General features: G+C 42.7%; 4 protein-coding genes and 1 long non-coding RNA gene across 12 annotated transcripts in view; 2 read left to right on the forward strand and 3 right to left on the reverse strand.

The window, feature by feature from the left end:
* Positions 1–9,609, reverse strand: part of trio (trio Rho guanine nucleotide exchange factor) — a 22,788-nt gene extending 13,179 nt beyond the window's left edge. The window contains exons 1-20 of the mRNA XM_076374092.1: positions 9,362–9,609; positions 9,071–9,277; positions 8,318–8,608; positions 8,037–8,150; positions 7,633–7,957; positions 6,856–7,511; positions 6,121–6,216; positions 5,615–5,793; positions 5,376–5,523; positions 5,106–5,297; positions 4,840–5,043; positions 4,412–4,696; positions 4,010–4,336; positions 3,469–3,880; positions 3,062–3,300; positions 2,625–2,926; positions 2,297–2,543; positions 1,952–2,143; positions 1,472–1,735; positions 1,032–1,388 (exon numbers count right to left, since the gene is read on the reverse strand). Of these exons, the coding sequence (XP_076230207.1) occupies positions 1,032–1,388; positions 1,472–1,735; positions 1,952–2,143; positions 2,297–2,543; positions 2,625–2,926; positions 3,062–3,300; positions 3,469–3,880; positions 4,010–4,336; positions 4,412–4,696; positions 4,840–5,043; positions 5,106–5,297; positions 5,376–5,523; positions 5,615–5,793; positions 6,121–6,216; positions 6,856–7,511; positions 7,633–7,957; positions 8,037–8,150; positions 8,318–8,608; positions 9,071–9,076 (4,836 nt within the window). The 5' untranslated portion in view covers positions 9,077–9,277; positions 9,362–9,609. The remainder of the gene's footprint in view (positions 1–1,031; positions 1,389–1,471; positions 1,736–1,951; positions 2,144–2,296; positions 2,544–2,624; positions 2,927–3,061; positions 3,301–3,468; positions 3,881–4,009; positions 4,337–4,411; positions 4,697–4,839; positions 5,044–5,105; positions 5,298–5,375; positions 5,524–5,614; positions 5,794–6,120; positions 6,217–6,855; positions 7,512–7,632; positions 7,958–8,036; positions 8,151–8,317; positions 8,609–9,070; positions 9,278–9,361) is intronic.
* Positions 1–12,113, forward strand: part of mRpL38 (mitochondrial ribosomal protein L38) — a 12,851-nt gene extending 738 nt beyond the window's left edge. The window contains exons 1-7 of one of the 2 annotated variants that reach the window (XM_031972224.2): positions 9,593–10,266; positions 10,345–10,580; positions 10,636–10,788; positions 10,893–11,220; positions 11,303–11,461; positions 11,539–11,675; positions 11,767–12,113. In XM_031972224.2, coding sequence (XP_031828084.1) covers positions 10,439–10,580; positions 10,636–10,788; positions 10,893–11,220; positions 11,303–11,461; positions 11,539–11,675; positions 11,767–12,059 — 1,212 coding nt within the window. In that variant the 5' untranslated portion in view covers positions 9,593–10,266; positions 10,345–10,438 and the 3' untranslated portion in view covers positions 12,060–12,113. Of the gene's footprint in view, positions 1–9,592; positions 10,267–10,344; positions 10,581–10,624; positions 10,789–10,892; positions 11,221–11,302; positions 11,462–11,538; positions 11,676–11,766 lie in introns of those variants that run through there. The other variant, XM_031972225.2, reaches the window with a different exon arrangement.
* Positions 12,114–12,138: 25 nt separating this feature from the next.
* Positions 12,139–14,851, reverse strand: LOC116425046 (uncharacterized). The gene is made up of 10 exons (XM_076374127.1): positions 14,720–14,851; positions 14,409–14,596; positions 14,214–14,318; positions 13,940–14,113; positions 13,574–13,822; positions 13,266–13,411; positions 13,019–13,165; positions 12,636–12,907; positions 12,413–12,580; positions 12,139–12,287 (listed from the first exon to the last, which is right to left on the reverse strand). Exons 1-10 carry the CDS (start codon positions 14,817–14,819, stop codon positions 12,184–12,186), a joined length of 1,653 nt encoding a protein of 550 aa, XP_076230242.1. The 5' UTR covers positions 14,820–14,851; the 3' UTR covers positions 12,139–12,183.
* On the forward strand, positions 13,774–16,265 carry LOC116425047 (uncharacterized). Its single transcript, XR_013000299.1, has 3 exons — positions 13,774–13,907; positions 15,280–16,003; positions 16,117–16,265. It is a non-coding gene; the product is annotated as an uncharacterized LOC116425047 (long non-coding RNA).
* hig (locomotion-related protein hikaru genki) lies at positions 14,986–19,482 on the reverse strand. 7 transcript variants are annotated; one of them, XM_076374123.1, is made up of 10 exons: positions 19,332–19,482; positions 18,160–18,242; positions 17,870–18,032; positions 17,468–17,650; positions 17,088–17,222; positions 16,839–16,982; positions 16,551–16,763; positions 16,263–16,472; positions 16,081–16,169; positions 14,986–16,008 (listed from the first exon to the last, which is right to left on the reverse strand). In XM_076374123.1, exons 1-10 carry the CDS (start codon positions 19,468–19,470, stop codon positions 15,892–15,894), a joined length of 1,476 nt encoding a protein of 491 aa, XP_076230238.1. In that variant the 5' UTR covers positions 19,471–19,482; the 3' UTR covers positions 14,986–15,891. The 7 variants fall into 7 exon arrangements, with proteins under 7 accessions (XP_076230238.1, XP_076230237.1, XP_076230236.1 ...); XM_076374122.1 differs by having other exon boundaries at positions 17,468–17,641; positions 18,160–18,260; positions 19,332–19,470; XM_076374121.1 differs by having other exon boundaries at positions 18,160–18,260; positions 19,332–19,470.
* Positions 19,483–21,063: the final 1,581 nt, after the last annotated feature.

Raw genomic sequence — 21,063 nt, forward strand, 5'->3', positions numbered from 1 at the left:
AACGGACGACCCATTCGACCCGAGTGTCGCGCCCGTACTGAGCTTGTTACCTATCAGCCTCCTTCCCTGTCCCGCTGTCCCGTACCTTACCGCCGATCTATTTCTCACCCTCCGCCTCTTACCCCTACCGACCAACCACCACAGTTTCCTCTTCTCTTTCCTTCCTTCGTATCCTCTCGTGTCACGCGGCGCCCCGACGCGCTTGCTCACTTTTCGATTATTCCCGAACCCCACCCAAAATTGCACTTGCTCGCTGCCCGTCCGTCCGTCCGCCCGTTCGCTCGTCCGACCTAACCGCCCGTCCACCCGTCCGCCCGCTCGACCTGCCTACCTCGCTTGCCTAGTCTGCCTGTCTACCTGTCCGCCAGCCTACTTGATTCGTTTCAACTCCAAATTTTCCAAACTATCGAACCGACGGCGCGACAGAACAACCGATACTCACTGCACGCGTTAACCAGTAATGAAAGACCACTTGATCGAATAGCAATTGAACCGGAAAGGAGACAACTTTTCCTCACCATTCTACAACCATTGCTACTATCCACCTATGCTTGCGCTTGCTCGACTTCTCGACAGAATTTTCCATTATTTTCCATTATTTTCCATTATTTTCCATTATTTTCCATTACTTTCCATTACTTTCCATTATTTTCCACCGTGGTTACTGACAGGAGAAAAATACTCTGCCCGCATCTTGTAATATGTAAATGTATACACGAATTTCGTGTTAGAAATTACTGTCGAATTAGAAAGAAACTTGAAAACTGCGTAACACGATGATTCCTGTAACTCGCTTGTAAAGCAAATTTTCAAGAAGCCAACTGAACCCCACGTTCTTAGTAATCTGGCCGTTTCGAGGACACGCTGATTACTCGTTGTTCGCATTCGCCAAAGTTATCCGACATCGTGGATACACGCGATACCCGTATAGGTTCGTAAATAAATAAGGTAACGAATAAATAAATAAACAACATTGAGAATCACGTCTAAAAGCAGTTTTACGATCGAATGAAATTTGGAGAATCGCTTACCTTGTCCGAGTCCGTGGTGTTTGTGGATCCGAAAGAAGCCAAGGAATTTCTATCCAAATTCTCGACGCTGTCGTCCAGAGAAGCACACTCTTCGAGATCTCTGCTTGAACGCTGACTCGAACTCTTTTTAGCAGGACTTTTCGGCATACTCAAACTGAAATACGTTTCCTGTATAACCTCGCGTAATCTCTTCACCCATAATTGTTTGGCATCCATAGAATTGGCACGAAGAACCACGCGTGTATCGCTGGTCGGTGCTCGTCCCGTCCACACCGCGAATTTGCATTCGTCCCCCTCGATATGCTCCGTTACTCCCAATTCGGAGGTCATCAAACGGCTTTTGTAAATATACTTCACCTATGGTTGTAACCAGTAACAGATGTTATTCGTTGGTTCGCGGTCATTCGACCTCGCGTCGCAATTTTCCCTCTCGCACCTACCTTGCCAGCGGAATCTTTCACTTCTTTGCTAAACAAAAGATACAACTCGAACAGAAATATGTGCCGGTCTCTACCCTTTCTAATCAATTGCTTCGGGTCCCATACCGTGAACGAGTCTTGCAGAACTACGTCGCCAAGGGTGTCTATTCTTACGTCGCAGCCTTCCAGCATGCTCAAGTGTAAGGCATCGTTTGCTTTCTTAGGCACATTTAACATCACTTCCAGACCATCTTTTATCTCGCCCTGTCCCTCTTGGCAACAAGCCTAAGTCGAACGAATCGACGGAACAGGAAAGACGGGAGATTAAAACGAAAATAAAATCAGAGAGGGAGACCCGTCGTATGTAATCAGAATTGGGTACACATTCGCATAGACTAGAGAACAGAATGGAAACGTCAACGATCGAGGGAAATCGAGCACCAAAGACGGAAGACAATTCATTCATCGGACAATTAATAAGACGGTACAACATCTACGTACCTGAAGATCTTTCAGAAGCAGCTGGTACTTGGTAATTCTTTGTACGGGTTTGATTAGATATGCGGCAATAGGATGCTCGACGCGGTGCTTTCTTTGCAATTCCTCAAACCAGGTACCACCATGAGCAACTAGAAACTGATTACTTTCGGGCTTATTTTTACAATATGTTACGTACATGTCAAACTTCGGGGCCTAAAACGCATAGGAGAATTACTAGAAAATATTACAAGACAGAAGAACATTTCCTCTAGAGAAGGTTTCAACGTTCCATTCCTTACGATCGCCGTGAATGCTCTCTGATAGTGATCAGACGAAACGAACCCGACAAAAACACGGGGAACGTACCCAAGTAACAAAGCAATGTCCAACATCCTCCGGCATGGTCTCGTATTTTTCCAATTCACGAAGAAATATATTGCTATGAAACTGATGGATCTCTTCCATATTGCTAAAGATGATCGATTCCCGACCTTGTAATCCTGCCGGAACGTTTCCTTTACCGCATCGTGTCTCTTCCAAAAAGCAACGAATACAAGTTTCTAAATCTTTCACGTAGGTACGTTCCGTTTGGAGCAATTCAGCCATTATGAATCTATTGAATCACAACAACCAATGAAACTCGAAAGAACAGACTTAGCTATGCCCATGTTTCCAATGCTCGAAAAAAACTCACTCCTTTCGCCGTGCTGATCGTCTCTTTTCTTCGTTTAATTCCTTAAGATCTTTCCCTTTGATCTTCTCTTCGAGTAAGGGATCAGAATTACGATCGATAGACAAATCTTTCTGACCATCGTCCGATTGAATTCCTAAATCATCCTCGATTTGTGTTTTGTAGCAATCCATCCGCGTGCTGAAATCCTTGTAACGTTGATCAACTTCGGCAACAGATTGCTTGATCGCTGTCGCGTGAGCGTGACCCTTTTCGACTAAATTATCGGCAAGTTGAATCAACAGTTTTACTCTTTCCCTTGTTTCCTATAAAAGAAAAATAATATAGAGGAAAAGACGAATAGTATAGAAGAGAAGAAACGAAAAGGGAAAGAGAACCAGTAGCGTGAGAAACAACTCGACAAATTCCCCGCAACTGGATGCAAAAGAAGAATAGCATACCTTCGCAGCTCCCTTAAATTCATTGTGTTCGCGTAATAATTGTTCATTTTCGATACGATTTTTACCAACGTTAGTATGCGTGGCTAAATATAATTCGCCTGTTTCTCGAATCCACTCTAGAGCTTGTTTAGCGCTGCGCTCGAAAAGGACGTACTGATGACACTGATCTAATCGCTTTTTACGTTGCGTCCAATACTCGAGAACTCGATTCTCTTTACTGAGTAATTCGTCCAAAATATCTAAAGCAAAACAATTCAACGGAATGGATTAGATAACTTGTTGGGGATGATATATATAATAAAGTGATATATATATATATATGATATAGATATATATATATATATATATATATATATATATATATATATATATATATATATATATATAATAAATAAAGTGAAACTAACTTTTAACCTTATTCTCGGAACCAGCACTGTTCGACTGATAACTATAAAATTGTAGGCTGCGATTCGTATATTTCAGGAATGTTTCCGCAGTTCGCCGCACCAAAGTACACGCTTTCAAAAATGCTTCTTTCTGTTCCTGGTGTTTACCAACCAGTGTTGGCACTTGCGCGGCTTTTTCTCCAGACGCACACCAATCTTCGTCTCTTTTGTATTCGCGTTCAAGGCTATCTAATACAGAACGTACTTGTTCCGCGGTTTTGTAAAAATTTATACTAGCTGTCACTAATTTGTGTCTCTCCTCGGCGCACGTGACCAACTGTTGCCATCTCTTGGTTACATCTTCAGCAACCTCTCTTATACTCTTCGGATCGTAATGATTCGCGCTCACCAAAGCGTCTGCTCTGTGCTTCACCTATCAAACAAACGCACTATATTATCCAACTGGAACGCCAACGGCAACGGCAACGGCAACAGCAACGACAACGGTTACTTGGAATACACGGCACCTATGTGTCACGAAAAAAAACTTATTCTTATTTACTTGAACAGCCGAGGTATGAGTTTTTTCTATAGCAACTTGAAACTGTTCGTGTTCTAAACGAAGTTGGTCAGCGTCTTGCAAGTTCTCTGGAACTCTCAACGAAGCCAACAGCATCGCCTCTCCGTTACGAATCCAATTGGCTACGTGAGTGGCGTCCGTTTGCAACTGTACCAATTGCGAAGCCTGTTCTAGGCGAACTCTCCGCATTTCCGCCAAATCTTCCGCATCCATTTCCCTTTCGTTCAAAAACTCGAGTAGCACTTGAACTCTAGATGCGGCGCTGTGCTGACCATCTGCCATTATACATACTCCAGATTGTTCCAGTACCTATGTCGAGAACAATTCAGTCCCGTTTAAAGTATTCAACATTTCCATCCCTCGAATGTTCCGATCGATTCTTACTTGGGCGAGTTCTTGGCCTTGTTGTAGAACCTGAAAAGCAGTGTTCTGCATGTGAGCAACGCCATCGTTGTGCACGCGTAACAGTTGCTCCGGTGATCCTTCTCGAGGTGGTCCTTGCAGTTCTTGAGCCCACATTTCCAACTGACCGCTCGCTTCCAGAGCGTCCCTTTCGAAAACGCGTAATCGCAAACAAAGCTCGAGTCTCAGTTTCCTGGTAGCCCATAAATCTTCCAATTCCTGTCTCAAACCAGCCAGCCTGTCGAGCGCAGCTTCCACCGCAGTGATCTGTAACATTATACGTATGTAGTTTCGAAGCACTCGAGCTGCTCCCTCTTGTCTCTGCTCTTACATGCATGCGCGTTGTTTGCTGTTTCGCGTTCAAGTGAAATTAACCAGTTATTAGCAAGTTAATACGGAAGAATGCTTACCGAACCAGTACTGTCAGGGGCATCGGTAGATTCTCGAAGCTCTCGCAGCAACGCCTCGCCTTGCACAATGGTAGACGTGCAAGCTTCCAAGCAGGATGCCCTATGTTGCGCACACTGATCTAATAGCCTTTCTGCTGTCTCTAGATTCTCCGCCACTTCATCCTGCTGCAACTCTTGTCGCAGTTCGTCCACCCAACCGCTCAACTACCGAAACAATCGTGCGCCGTCACATTTCTCGACTTTGAGATTACACAAAACGTGATTACCTCTTTCTCGTGAGTATAAAATACAACCGCCAGGTCCAGTCTTCGTCGGCGCTGTTCAACCCGAGCCGCGAAACTGCTAACGTGCGCTTCCAGTTCCTGCGCAACTGTGTATATCTCATCAGCAGCGCATTCTCCCGTGTGCGCTAATTCTTGAGCGGCGGTAAGCAACTTGGTAGCGTTCGTGTACGTGTTCTGTTTAAAGGGAAAACATAAACGATCGTAATCCATTTGTTCGCGAATGCAACGCGGTCGAGCAATCGAACCGAATACCTGTGCGACGTTCTCGAAATGCTCGTGGCTCTTTTGATATACTCTAGCCTTTTGAAGATTCCGACCTACTCCCGTGTTTTTCCGAATGAATACTTCGCCATGATTCGTCAACCAATCCAAAACTTGCTTCACATCTTCTTGAAACAACCTGCAAACAATACCGAGAGACGTGTGCAACCGTAACGAGAACACGCAAACGAACCGAATCGAACCAACGACGAACGATCGGTGAAACGTACCTTAAAGCCAGACGTTGATGCAATTTCACTTTTCGAGCGTGCCAACGAGCTTCCAGTGCCCTGTGATGACCCAGGATTTGATGAATAACCGCCAACACGTGCGACGCGCCCTCGCTGTAGTCCGCAGCTGGATTTCCGCTCATACCGGAATGTCCGTCAATTCCATGCCCATCTTGGCTCTAAACAAATCGAGCATCTTACTCGTGCGACCGTTCGAATCCTGTTTCTCGAAGCGAACAATCTACTTATCTTTCTTCGAGTCGTCATGCATCGTCGCGAGAACAGTACCGACAAACCGCTTCGTCGTCGAATCCGTAAATATCGTATAATCAAAGCAATTGACTTAAGCGCGAATTGCTTCAAGCAACCGAATAAACATGCAATCTATCTATTATTGTTTCATCGAAGCGTGTCCGCGAACGTTCAGCTACGCAAGATAAATGAGAAAATACATGCTAATTCGCGCAAATACGAACATGTACACTCATGCACACCAGTGGACGTACATGTTTTCTGGCTGTATGGTCTATTCCTTGTGGTTGGTTACAGACTTGCACGAGATGATCCAGTTGATAAAGAAGCTTCTTACTGGTACTATGTACCTAAACAATAGGATTACCCAAAACCGTGTTAAACATTTGCTACGCATTTCATAATGTACGTCGTTAAAAATATTAATATTCTCGAGCACGTGGATTTACGCGATAGGAAAACAAAAATACAATAATCGTCCACCTCGAGGGAACCACCGATGGGCGTGCACGCGTCCTTGATCCGTACTTTTATTCGAAAGAGTTAATTCTCGCTAGTTCTACTAACCACCCCTAAATTCTCCGAGATACTTTTTTTTATCGTACCCGTATACCAAGCGCACGTCCACCGGTTAAAAGCTAGAAAAGTAACAGTTACTAATTGTTTCGTACATAATCGATGCAAAATGTATCCGAGTTTGGACCGCGTATCGAACTCAAGCTGTGACAAACTTGCAGCATCGAGCCTAGTCCGCTCAAAAGCGCTTGATACGCATCGTATACCTGTCAAATATTATCTTTTATTACTACCAAGTATCCTGTATATCGCGTTCGTACAAAAATAATGTATCCAGGTCCTGTCCAAGACCGTGTTACTGCAATACTCGAAACAAATCGACTCGCGAATTAAATTGATTTCTCTTGATCTCTGTTGGTACGTCTAAAGCAGTCACGTAAATCGTCGCTCTATCGTTTAAGGAAGAAAATTACCTCTGTATAAGCTTGACACATCGCCTCGTAAAGCGACTGATGTTGTCGTATATGGGATTCTAAGATCGGTATTTCGTTAGGCAAATTTCCAGCGTCGCAAGCTTGACTCCATCCCGCAACGCTGTCGACATACTGCTCGGCCTTATGATGGAAAACAACGCTCAAACTAAGAACCGCGGTTCGCTCGTCGAGACCCGCAGCGAACTCTTTCCAAGCTCGATCCAGTCGACCGGCCACCGCTCTAACGTGCCCGGCAGCGTAATGTTGCGTTTCTAGCAGACGACTGGCCATCGTCAGAATTTTATTAACGTTCACGTAAACGTTCATCGAACTCATCGTAAAGTGCTTATGTTCCTCCTGCAAATTCTTGGCTAGCTGATAAGATCGACCAATCTCGACGTAATTTGCCAGAAATCCTTCTCTGTTGTGACAAATCCAATCAAACATCTTTTCGCAATCTTGTTCGAAAAGTCTCAGCTGGAAACATTGATCCAGCTTCATTTTTTTAATATGCCACAATTGCAGCAGATGTTGCTGCGCCGCGTGCACGGAATCCAAGTGCTGAATAACCAAGGCTGCCGCTCGTCCATCGGAATCAGTACCGCCAATGGCACCGCTCTCGATGCTACCCCCTTCGCTACTAGTCGTGGCCATACCTGACAACAATAACAACAACGTGTGTGTGTGTGCGTGTGTGTGTGCGCGCGCGTGTCTGCACAACAGTTCATCCAATTAATATCTAAGAAATATCTAAGCTACGAGTGATCAAACTTTTACTGTTATCGAAACGTTGCAGTAGCCGTTGACCAACGACTTCGATTTCTTCCACCGGAACTTTCATAATTTTCTTTTTCATTTCATTGTGTAAATCGATTCCGTGTTTAGCTCCAGCCACGTCATCCGCAAAATCGTTACGACTCAAATCTTCTTGTAGATCATCCAATCGATCGAGAAGATCCGCTGCTTGCCACGTAAAGTCTTCTACTACGAGTCGCGTATCGATCCACTGGGCATGGTCGTATTGCAAGGATCCGTCCAAATCCGCAGTCAACTGCGACGGGTCTATCGCTTTCCCTAGAGCCTCTAAACTTATGGTGTTTATCTACGTACAGAAAAATCTCTATCGTATCTTTCTATCGTCGTTAATCGATAGTTTTTTCCTTTACATAAACCTTTGTTACCTCAAAATTATATTTCTTCTGTTTAGCCAAGGTGGTTCGCTGCTTTTGCCAAAAATTTTCTGGTTTTATAATAAAGGCGACGTAAACTGATCGATGAAAGTGCTCGTGCAACACCTTGAACAGATTTTCATATGGACCGTTAAAATGATCTAATAATTATTTCTTTCAAACATAATACAGAGCAAGTTGTATTAAAAACGAATACAGTTTCTTTTCGGCATTTAGTAGCGATTTTTCAGGTACTACAGTTTATAAAATTTCCAAACGTATTAAAATACAACCTTGAGAATGGGCTTTACAGAGTCCCAAGTAGCACCACGCATGTCCACAATCACTGTGAAACGTAAACCCCTCGCCTCTTCGCTGGGTACAGTCAAAAGGTATTGTAACAAGCGACGATAATCTTCAGGTTTTGCACGTTCTCGCCTAGGAGTTGTAGGAAAGATAAGTACTGGTCCGCCTCTTCGATCTCGACCACCCGGTAATATGGCCAGACGTTCTTGAAGCAATGGTAAAACATCGGCCGCTCTAGTTCCATCCATTTCCTGTATTCTTTTTCGATCGAACCGTAACTAGACAGAAATGTCGATGTCGCCGTTGTTAAAACACTGCCAAATCACGTATGAACATCTAATTCATAAATCAGTCTACAAAAGGACATGTCAATTTCAGATAATTATATCGAAATATTCTGCCTGAAAGGTCTACTAATCTTTCATATTAGTGTTCGGTTGATCTTATAAATTTCATGAAATTATATATTCGATAATATCTAGGAATATTTACGCAAAGTCTGATCAAATTTCGTACATTATTTGTAGAAATGTAACACGCGATCATATACATCTATCTCATTGAGTTAAACGAATACGAAAAAAGGAAATTTTACAAAATATATTCATTTAGGGAATGTACGTTGGATCGACGAATCATTGATGTTGTTAATATGTTTCGGAAAAATATAACGAACCGTTTGACGAGAATTATTTAAAAAGGAACGACAGATGCAAACTGGATATAAAGGCTATCGTTACATCCATTGTAGTCCTGATCCCTACTTCAACCACACAACCATTACCACTGTCACAGCATCGTTATAAAAGTAGATATTTTTTATGCGCCTTTCGGTAAACAATTTTACGTGCAAGAATAATGTATCGAGTAAAGATTTGCTCGCTTTATTTCATGCGACAAGAACAAATTGTCCTCTCTGTTTTTTTTTTCTCAGTTTACGTATCCTCCTACAATATACGTCTGTGTAAACCACGAATCACGACAAATCGAAGAGTACAGGGTTGAATCGAAATGAAAACCGTTTCGCTTACCCGTTAAAGATCAATTTGAAGAAACTTCGAACGTTTCGATTTTCTTCTTTGCAGCATGCACACATTCGTTCTAATAGAAGTACTACGGCTCATATCCTTCGTTCTTCAACATTAAAACTTTTGCAGTCGCGACGAGTGCGAAACCGCAAAACTGCTATCTGCCAATGGCAGTCTGCCATGTTCGTACAGAGCAGGAACTTTTCAACGACCTCTTCGTTTGAACATCAACGTATGAAATAGATGCCAATACGAGTCGCTGTCGTCTGATGGCAGCACAACATTTTTTATCTTTTACGGGACAAACATTTCTAAAATCGTACACACAAATCTCTCCATTTTCATACAAATACAGTTTTATTAGTACAAGTTTTAAAAGTACAGATTCATGGATAAAGAGCAATATCATAAATACAATCTAATAAAAAAATGCAATTTTCCTTGCATTTTCAAGCGATGATTAACACGTTTCACTAAACACCATAGAAATTGTTACTACTGTTGTTGTGTCGTTGCTGTTGCAACTTACTATTATTATTATTATTACTTCTTCCGATCTCATTATTAGGGTCCAAGCATCTGCAAGTCGATATGAAAAACGGTCTGCAATGTTAATAGATATTACCTTTGAGTAGTAAAATCTAATGCTGTCACCAATTTGTTATATAGCTTGAACTGTAAAAGTGATAAGAATGTCTGCATTTTCCTGTAAATCATTTGTCATACATTTCGGTAAATCATTATCCATTTAGTAAACAGTGTTTACCTTACGGTTTCATCGCTTATAGTTCGGACGATACACGTTCTATGATCGGTACTCGTTGGGCGATCATCATTTATATAGAGTAATAAACACTTTTTCATTTGAATAAAAAATCTATTGCGTATTTTCAGATTGTTTGCATTAGGTATGTACATGTTAATAAGTAAATACACGATTAAGTGAAGCAGTCTGAATTCTAACCTCTTCGTTTAAATTTCTTTAGAGACGCAAACGATCGATTGTACGATTTCTTGTTGGTAAACGCATCAATGATCAAACGTGTGTATTTTATAAGATTCGTTTGAAATTATCTTGTCATGGCTACCAGATTATTTCGAATTTTTACAAACGATTTTTCTCCAACATCCCCGAAAATTCGTATTGAACAAGTTCGACATGGACATCATATACGAGGAAAACCACCTACGATTGCTCGCACGTTAAAACAGCGACTCGAATGTAAGGAAAACGCAATGGTCATTGTACAAATTCTTTTCTAATAGTTCTGTTTCAGCTCTTAAGAAAACAGACCCATTGATATCACGCAAGGTGGACATTGGTTTCGCTGTACCAAAATTATCGAAAAAACTCCAACAAAGTTGGATGGCTGAACACAGGGTCATAAGGGCAAATCCTGAAATGGAGAAACAGGCACGGTATAAATTACGTAAGCAGACCTTTTCCTGTCGAAACTTTTCATATATTTCACGTGTATACATAATAGTTTTACATATAATTTTATAACAGTAAAATTGTTTTAATTTCCTGTAGTATCCGTCGATTTAAATCAAGTAAAGGATATATGGACAAAAACAGTGAGACCTTTACATTTACATAAAATTGCTGAACACTACGGAGTCTTCCAACATTTATTCGGATACGCATACTTCAAACCTGTTGTACCGTTAGAAGTAGATTATAGAATCGAGGATGATACATTTGTCAGAGTTTTTACAGGGAATGTTATAAAACCTAACGAGGCACGACAACACCCAATTGTTAATTATGAAACAAAAACAGATACTTTATGGACTTTAATAATGAGTACTCCCGATGGTAACTTGCAAAATTCAAATAACGAGTACTGTCATTGGTTTCTGTGAGTTTGCGATTAATTTATTTTAACATTGTAAATAACCATTTCACAAGAACAAAGGTGTGTCACGCTTCCTGCTTCTCAGGGGAAACATTCCTGGAAACAAAGTGGAACACGGTGAACAAATAGTGGATTATTTAAAACCAATTCCATCCAGAGGAATTGGTTATTACCGATACATATTTGTGCTGTACAAGCAAAACCAACCTTTGGACTATACAAAATATAAAAAAACTCAACCATGGTAAATAATGAATTTTCAAGGAGAACATATGAAATATATTCGATACGCGATACATCGTTCACGCTTTTCTATTGTAGTCTAGATTTGAAAGAACGCGATTGGAATACTCTAGAATTTTATCGGGAACATCAAGAGAATCTTACACCCGCGGGGTTAGCGTTTTTTCAAAGCGATTGGGATCCTACGGTAACAGAATTTTATCATTCGTCGTTAGGTATGTATGTCTACATCTTTGTCTCTGCTATAATCAAATTGAAATCACTCAAGAACAAATCCAGAGGATCTCTCGTTTTCTTTTTGCACAGACGCAGAGGAACCGATATTTCAGTACAACTTTCCAAAACCATACGTGAGATCACAGGAATGGTTTCCATTGAAACAGCCATTTAATCTTTATTTGGATTATTACAGAGATCCGAAAGAGACAATGAAATATTTTCTATTGAGAAAATTGAAGAATGTTCATCCTTTCAGAGAACCAAAGCCACCTTTAAAGTATCCCAATGCTTGCCCTATCGATGATAGCGTACCTTCATGGTTGAAAACGCAAATAAAAAGAGAACGTCTCGGATTCGGACGAATCAACGATATGAAATAACATATTTGCTAATAGGCCTATGTAAATAAACTGTGAGTGCATACCATATAGAAATTCAGCGAGTATCGTCAGTCCTTACGCATTCCTCGAAGAGAAAAATTAATACTATCGCATAATCAGAATTTTATTCTATTCGCGTGTAAGTTTCGACAGCTTGTCTGCTTCTTAATTTGATCTCGGTCCTGGTCAATACCGAGGAATCAATCGCTTCATGCTCGACGATAAAACCTAAAAGTTTCGTCGAAATCTTCTAATATATAATTTTGTATAACAGAGAAAACAATTTGTTCGCTCGTTCGTCTACGAAAGACTGCCACGTAAGGAGAAAGGAGAAACGTCTACCGAAGACATACCTCTAGTTTCTGCTTTCTCGTCTTTAAATTTCAATTTCGAATTATAGTCGGAGACGTAAGTTTGGTACAAGTCTTTCGCTCTGTCATCTCTGTCCTTGTCAAACTCGAAATTACTCATTCCAAAGAGTGCTCCTACTTTTCGGCTTACAGTCGACAATAACGCTAAACCTGGGACAAGAAATAAAAGAAATAGGATTCTTAATCCAGTGGCACGAATCTTTACCTTCCGCGTCAACTTTAACCATCGTTGGGATAACAGATTCCAATTCTTCCGTGTCATCCTTATCTTCCTTCGAGGACTTTTTATCTGTTTGTTTTTTCGGTGTCTTAACTGTTCCCCTCCTTACATAGATCAGCATAGCAACCATGTTTTGTAGGGCTGCTCGTATGTTCATCAACAATTCGCCACGGTCTTTTCTTAAATTCTTGTGTTCGAGTCGTCGTTGCTGTTGCATCGCGATTCGTTCGAGTAACGCATCCCTATCCGCGTTATATCTGCAAACGGAGGAAGGAGGAATGCGAGTATCGTAATATCACGAAAATAGGATATATCGTTGGGTACGAAGCTGGAATGAAACGTTCGAAACAAACGAAACGCGTATTTACTCTTCTACGCGAGCGACAAGAGAGTGCTCGATTTCAGAGAGACCGGATAAAGCTTCATTCTTCCGAGTCAACAACAGTTCGCGTTCCTTCACGTTTCGATCGAACTGTTCGAGTAATCGTGTCCTTTGTTTCATTTGTTCTTCCAATCTAAAGAACGATACGGCCAGTATTTAGCTACGTATACATAATCGTAACACGTCCAGTTGAACGGGAAAATTTGGATAATTCGGAAGATGAACGTTGCTACCTCGACAATAATTCCCGATAGGATCGCACCAACAACGATTCTTTCACTTTATCGAATATTTCTTCCAAAGATTTGATTTGCTTCTCTAGTGATCCGTTCGATGCCATCGAAGCGCGCCTCACCTCCACGGTAAACATTGTTTCGCTCTGTCGTGATACGCGCAATATGGTGAATACGCAGTGTCGGTTAGTTCCGCTGATGCTTCTTCTCTTTTTTCAAACTACTATTCGTAAAGTTGCGTGCAGGTATCGCGACTTTATAAAGGAAAATTTGTATTCCTCGGTTCGTTTGTTATCCTCGTAACTTACTTCGGTTCGTATCAACGATTGCGCGTACGACCATAAATCTTCAACTTGCCCGCGAACAAACGTCAACGTACGTTCCCTTTCCTTCATATTGTTCCAAACTTTTCGGGTGATTCGTTTACATTTTTTCCCTATGTCGTCGGATTCTTCGATCGCGAGCTGTCCCATTATCGTTGCTTTAAGTATCACCTCGCACTGACTTCGTCGATCTTGTTTCAACAAGTCTAACAAAGCGTCGTGGTGCACCGCGTCCTACGAGAATAAATTTTCCGACAAATGCTGACTGAGGGAGGGAGGGAGAGAGAGAACTATTATCCGGAACTATAGGGATATCCCAGTAAGTAGACGAGAGACGATCGTGTATCGTACCTGTCTTAAAATTTCAAGCATACAGCTGTACGTTATGTTGATCGCCTTCGCTGCGTTTTGCTTCGCTATAGCCTGTTGATAACGCGCTATTAATTGCTGCTGGTGCGTTTCAGCCTGAACCCACGGTATGTCGCGTTCTCGCGTATAACTGTCGCATAATTTTGCTTGTTCCAACTGCATTACAAATTTTTCCTCAAAGTTATACACGCATATATGTTTATCGCACCATATCGCGCAACAAGACATACTAATTGCGAATAAGGTACCCGTATACCTGCAACTCGAAACAACGCTTCATTCTCCTTCTTTTCTCGTAACGAAGCTTATCCAGTCGACGGCGGTTTCTATGATTATCCTCAGAAATAATCGTGTAAATCTGCTAGAATCGAAACAGTTGGCGTTCAAGCGTGCTCGACGATTCAAAAAGTGCCAATTGAAAAATCATTATTGCTCGAAACGCGAAACGAACCTCGGTTTCGCGACCATGGCACTTTAACCGTAGATCTATGCGATTCTGTAACACTCTATGCGCTCGACTTTCGACGTCGCTGACGAGTTGGCGGTACTTTTTCACATCTTCTCGAAACAAACCTAATTGCCATGATATCTTCTTCTTTAATTTGACACCGTCCTGCAATCGCAACTTCTTTTCACGACCTACATACCATTCGAGAAATATATTTCAATTACGATGTAAGAACAGCGCTCTACGTGGAATACATGGAACGTAACGATACGGAAAGAAGAAAATCGTATGCGAGAAATAAACGATTCGCTAACCGTGTAACTTCAAGATTCCACGATACTGTTCCAACTTGTCTTTCGTGGACCATTTACCATCCTTGAATCCATGAAATAATTCGACGCATTTGCTGTACATTTCAGAATCACGAAATTTCAAAGATGCCGTTATCGTTTTGCTTCTGTGGTGTTCGATTTCGGTTATCGTTCACACAACACAATAATCGTGGCTGCAAATGAAGATTTGTTTTTCCAAATCGAGCAATGAAAGTTATCGTATCGTGGGTATTTAAAAACTCACGGTCTCAGAGAATAACTCAACTTTATTTTATATATAAAGATGTATATATCATGTATAAGGGAAAAGACGCGAAAACTTACATGCTTCTAAAGGTTAGAAACAGGCATCGAACAACCGTATGTGTACCGCATTCATTTATTGCGTCTATATACGTAAATAGAGGTGGAAGCGCACCTCTCTCTCTCTCTCTCTCTCTCTCTCTCTCTCTCTCTCTCTCTCTCTCTCTCACTCACTCTCTCCCTCTCTGCACGCACACACACACCGTTATTTACCCGCTCCTCGTTCTTTGTTTGTTAAGCTCATCCTTAGACTATTTTCATATGAAACAATTGTATTAGTCTGGTTTCTTCCGCATACGATGGCACAGTGGACAATACGTTCAATGGCGGCAAGAGTGCTACGCGACAATTTGTTTGTTATTCAACTGCTCGTTAGGACAGGAAAAAGGTTAGCGAGAAAACAAATCACTCGAGAGTGAAATAATGAAACGAGACGATTTTACCAGCAGTCGCCGTTGCACGTATTTCATCAGTTGTATCTATTTACTTACATACTTACAATTCGAACAGCGACGTTTCGAAAAGAAAACATCGTATCCGGTAAGCAGTTTAGTCTTTGGAAAGATAGTATCGAGCCAGCAACCTTTTCGACCTTCTTTCAGTCAATAAAATTTCGATACCAACGAAAACACTGAACCATGTTGGAAGAGTCAGCGAGCTTACAATTGATATGTATCTTGCGTGTCTTTCACAGCATGTTTACATTGTTCGGGATATGATGCGTCACCGAATTCGAGCGAGCTTGGTATCCACGTGGGTAGGTCCATTCTCTGCCCTCGAGACAGAATGCGTAGCGTCACGGTGAAATATTTCTCATCGTGAACGTTAATCGATCGATCGATCATCTAAACTTAAACGTCTTTGTACGATCTGCAGGGAGGCGGCGGTGCACTCCATATACCATTCTCTCTACATGTTGGTCTCCTGACGGGTTCCAGCGGAGTTACATATCCGGGCAGACAGGTAACCTGATTGAAATATTCGATTGAAGCGAATTTCTTTGATCAAAATGTGCGCGCCACCTCGAGACTTTCCAGTACCTGTATATTGTCGCCAGGCTTGTACCAAAATTTCAGAGGGGCGATTCGTCCGTGCGGTGGATCACCCGGATAAGGGCACCTTACTTTGCCTGGAAACAAGTCGCGGAAGGTTAGCCAACCCAGTACAAACCGCGGAGAGAATCGCGTTCGTTCGAAGAGAAGCCCGTTGTTTCTACACTTACAAACTGGTGACGAGTGAGACCACGTCCCATTTTCGGTACAAATGATGGAAGACTCGCCTAACAGTTGGTGACCCGGCAAACAAGCATACATAACGAGTGCGCCAACTTTGTGTACTCGATCGCGATGCTGTTTACTTCCCAAATTGTGACGAGGGGTTTGTTCGATGATGCGTCCGCTTTCCGGTACCGATGGTGCTGGGCAGCTAATTTCTGGGGAACGATTATTACAGGCCCGTATAACGTGGACAAGGAATGAAAGGAAAAAGAATGCAAGTGACCAGGGATTACCAGCACAAGTCGGTACATCTCCGCTCCACGAACCGTCTCCTTGACATTCTACAGTTTCCGAACCCACAAGCTTGTGGCCCCACATACAAGCGAACACGGCTTTACCGCCAAAAGTATTGTTGTACTCGAGAAGCTGCAACCAAGAATCGCTAATCGCGTCCAGAGGTGGACATTCGATGGTATCGCATCGCGGCATATCGGCGGACCATTTACCTACAAACAATCGACGATCGATCAACCGTTTCTAAGAATGTTGAAGACCCGCAGCACTTTCGTCGGATCTCGTACCGTTGTACTGGCACGTTATACCGGTAGCACCTTCTAATCTGTATCCGACCGGGCATTCGAACACTGCTCCGTGTCCCATTCGTGCACCTTCAATTTTCCCGAGCAACGGTGGTTCCGGCAAGCTCAAGATCGGGCATTGAACGTCTGGAACGGCGCATAGATTTCGCTGTTATTATTTCTCGAGCGATTCTCGTCTCTTCCTTCTTTCCTTCTACCGTGCAAAAAGGAAAAACGAACAGCAACGCTTACCAACAACGTGAACGCGAATCGAATTGGATAATCCACGGGGTGTGGAACACGTGTACACACCGGAATCCTGAGCTTTCGCATAATATATGGACAGCCGGTATTTCCAGTCTCTTTCTCGAGCGGCGATCGCCCATCCTGCAGCGAATGGAAACCGCTACAAGGCAATGTTCGTTGGGTTTCGGTGCTTCGCGATTATCTCTGCATATTTTCTGCTAGTTCTTTTCCCGATTGTCCCGAGTCTGCATACGTAGTCCCATGCCGAGGACTCGTATACCAAGCGAACGAGTATACGAATGATTGAAAATTCCCATTTCCCAGAATGATCAACGATTAACGTACCGCAGCTGGATCCCACGATATCACCGACGGCACTTACTCACCGGTCAAGTACTGACGAAACGTCGAAGTCCACGTCCATTCCGGATTACCAAGTTTCCGGGCGAAAAGGCACTCCAAGTGAAGAATGCTCCCCGGAAAGACCGCAAGGGTACCGGATGGTTCCACGGCAGCCGAGCCGGCTGGCAGTCCAAACACGATCGTGGGCGGTACGTCTTCTGTTTCTCCTCGAACAGTCATCAGAGGAGAATAACTAAACACAGGTATCGGTCTCGTCTCCATCAGGAGAACTTGATTCCATCGAATCGTGTAACACGTTCAACGAATTCGCATACCAACTTATCGTCTCTACGCTGAACGCAGCGGATCAACGAACGTTGTTCCGGATACGCCAGGGGAGATTTCATTGAAATAGACACGAAACAGCCATCGTTCGGCTTACTCACCGGTATAATTCGAAATGGCCGTTGTCGGAACGCAGGAAGGTAGTTTTCCATTCCAACTCGCATTGCGGCAATGTAGCAGAGAATCACCGATAAGCTTGTATTTGCCAAGTTCTCTGCATCTTACGGTCACACGTTCCCCGTGCGGTACAATGATCTTATCCACCTAAAGCAACACACACGCACGCAGCCAGATGCGCGACGTTTAAACACGTTCATTCAACTGTAACGCGTTCTACGGTTTCATCGTTCCACCGATAATAATATTTTAACATGTTTTTCATGATACTTACAGCTATCGTTATGTTTTTGTAAGTAATAATCAAAAGCGGATGGAGGCCTTCGAGTTTGCAGCTCTGCTGTAACCCGTCCGCGTCTGTAAGTCGATGCATACCTATGAATCACATCGACGTACACTCGGACCGATATTCTACGCACATTCGGCAAACATTTTCTTTTTCTTCTTACAGATCATTTTGCACCGATTGCAGTCGGGAGGTCAGCGAAAGCGTTACGCGTTTTAACCGCGTAAAATGTTTCATACGTTCAACTATAAACGAACACTACTATGTTTTACTCGTACATTTTATGAAAAGATCATTTCTTTCGTTTAAACGGTTAGTCGCAGTTCTCCGTAAAACTACCTCTGCTTGTTAGAAATCGGTTTCGTTTGTGGTCAGTCTCAGTCACGGATTTCAAATGGCCGTCTTTACGCGTATACCAAGGCGCAAAGGTCGGCAAACTAGTAAAAGTAATAATACACGGACAGATAGATGCTCGTTTCCCCGAACGCGCAGATTTATGTATTCTCCAAATCTATTAACCCTTTGCAGCCCTATGTTAAAACGAGTATTACGCGGGTGTCGTTTGGAAAATCTTACAAATTACATTTATTTCTTCGCGCATGCTCGGTGCGTTCATATCGAACGCTCGATACAGTATCATCCACTGTCTAACCGTTTTCAAAAGCGTTCAGACGCCTCGTCATCGATCCGCTTTGGACCCTTGGGAAACATTTGTCTCGGAAAAATATCTATTCCCTTGAAATTCGCCTGCCCGCTTATTATATTATCTTCTATCCTTTTGAAAGCATCGCGAGGAATAAATTTGACAATGTTCTCTATTTCTTTCTTTCTTCCTTTCTCTCTTCTTTCTCTCTACAAGTATTTCTTGTTTATTTTCCTTGTTCGATGTATACAAGTTTGAATGTTGGTTCGTCCGTTTTGTCAGGACCATAGATGTATCGAACGAATATGCTTGAATAACGTGTCACACAGGGTTAAGATACCATCCGAAAGTTTCATTTTTATTGTCGTCTTAGTTCCGTGTTTCGTTTCTCGCGTATTTCTCGAGATGCCAAGAATCGTGTTATCATTGCAAAACTACCGTTCATTGTGAAAACTGACACGAGATTGTATACATACAAAGAAAACGATGAAATGCACGAGACATAGAATTTAAGTACCTGTTTGACCCGCTTCACAGAATCCGATAATTAGACCGAGCAAGAGGACAAACCATCTCGTCGTCAGTATCGCGCGAAACACACTCTCGAGCAATTTCCTCCTGCTTTCCTTCTCGATGGACATACTGTTGGTCATCATACATCAGAGCGATATCCTGTTCGAGTTACCACACTGGAACCTCGTTTCGATGCTGTTCGTGCACCGAAAATCGCTCGAATTTTCATACGTTGAAATATAGCTCATTTTTGCTTTCGGCATGTCGTTTCATATGCACAACGGCACAACAGCACAACAATCGATACCGACAGTTGAACGCGGTGTCTGATTCACTGGAAAACGGAACAGATCGATCAGCGGAAGGGTATTCATCGTCCAGGAAGGAAATTTTGATCGGACAATTTCGAAGGGAACGTATACGTACGTGTCGCCCAACTTCTACTTGATCGTCCAACGATCAACGGCAAGAGCAACGTCCCTACTAACTTCATCCCTAACGTTCCTAAACGATATCTACCATCGCCACCTCCGCCTCCTCCGCCACCTTCGCCACCTCCGGCAACTTGGTCACTTTCTCCGGTGCTATTTCTGTCATAGCTGTCTCTTGTATTATCACTACGAATGCCGATGGAACGAGACGAATAAGAGAATCGGCGGGGTGGATAGAAAAATTCAAGTTACAAGCGGTTTTAGGTTTTCCTAATTTCTCGAATTTTTCGAAATTACTTTCCGTTTGTTTGCCAAATAGGCTGAACGAATGTTCGTGTCGCGGATCGATCGCGACAGAGCAGTGGTAGCATTTCAGAAACGGCGGGTTGTCGAATAAAAGGAAGACGGTGCAAACCGAAAGACCCTGGATAAACGATCGCTACAGAATTCAGCTAGTCATGACGCTCTGTTTTTTTTTCATTTAGAAAGCTCTGGTTGCTCTAGGCGAGTAGCAACAGTAGTGGTACTAGTAGTAGCAATAGTAGCAGTAGTAGTAGTAGCCCGAATTAGGTACCAACTGGGAGCTCGCGAGCCGCCCCATAGTGATATTCCCCTCGCGAAAAGTTACCTTCACCATACCTACTTTTACCTATTGTATCCGACAGTACGTACAACTGCTCGTATACACAACCGCGGGCAGTTCCTCTGGTAGAGGGAACGGGGAATGCTGTTTTCGAGTTACTAGCGCGAGGAGAGTAACTTTGACACCATTCAAATAGCCTGTATTTGGTCATTTCACCTAGTAACTTATTCAACTGATTTATACCAGTTACTTCACCTAGGTGTCGCGCGGGTTCGCCATTGCGTTTCCGCGGATTCGTACAGTCCGTAGAGTACAGTCTCTACGTAGCTCAAATCTGTGTGTTTTATCGTAAAGTATACGAGTCTCGCGATAAAAGACGTCAGGAAAGCAATTCTGTAGCTGTGTTGCGGTCTCATAAACCATACAATAGAATATTTCTCAACTATTTTCAGACCAACGATTAGTCTGCTCTCCTCGACATGTCTAACGAAGCGAATAACTGTTGTCGAGAACGGCGTAACCTTGTCGTATCAGCGTTATTCGATATCTCAAAACAAGTACCGAGTCGCGTCATCAGCTGGAGAGTTTGGCGGTCGGTTACTCTCGAATGTCGACAAGTTGCCGACGACTGTATAAGTTATCCTTATCGGTTTATTACCGACAGCAGAGCAAATGTCAAACGTGAAAACCCAAAGTATGCAGTTTACTGATTAGTAATTAAA

Source organism: Nomia melanderi, unplaced genomic scaffold (assembly GCF_051020985.1).
Source record: "Nomia melanderi isolate GNS246 unplaced genomic scaffold, iyNomMela1 scaffold0115, whole genome shotgun sequence".
Classification (NCBI taxonomy): domain Eukaryota; kingdom Metazoa; phylum Arthropoda; class Insecta; order Hymenoptera; family Halictidae; genus Nomia; species Nomia melanderi.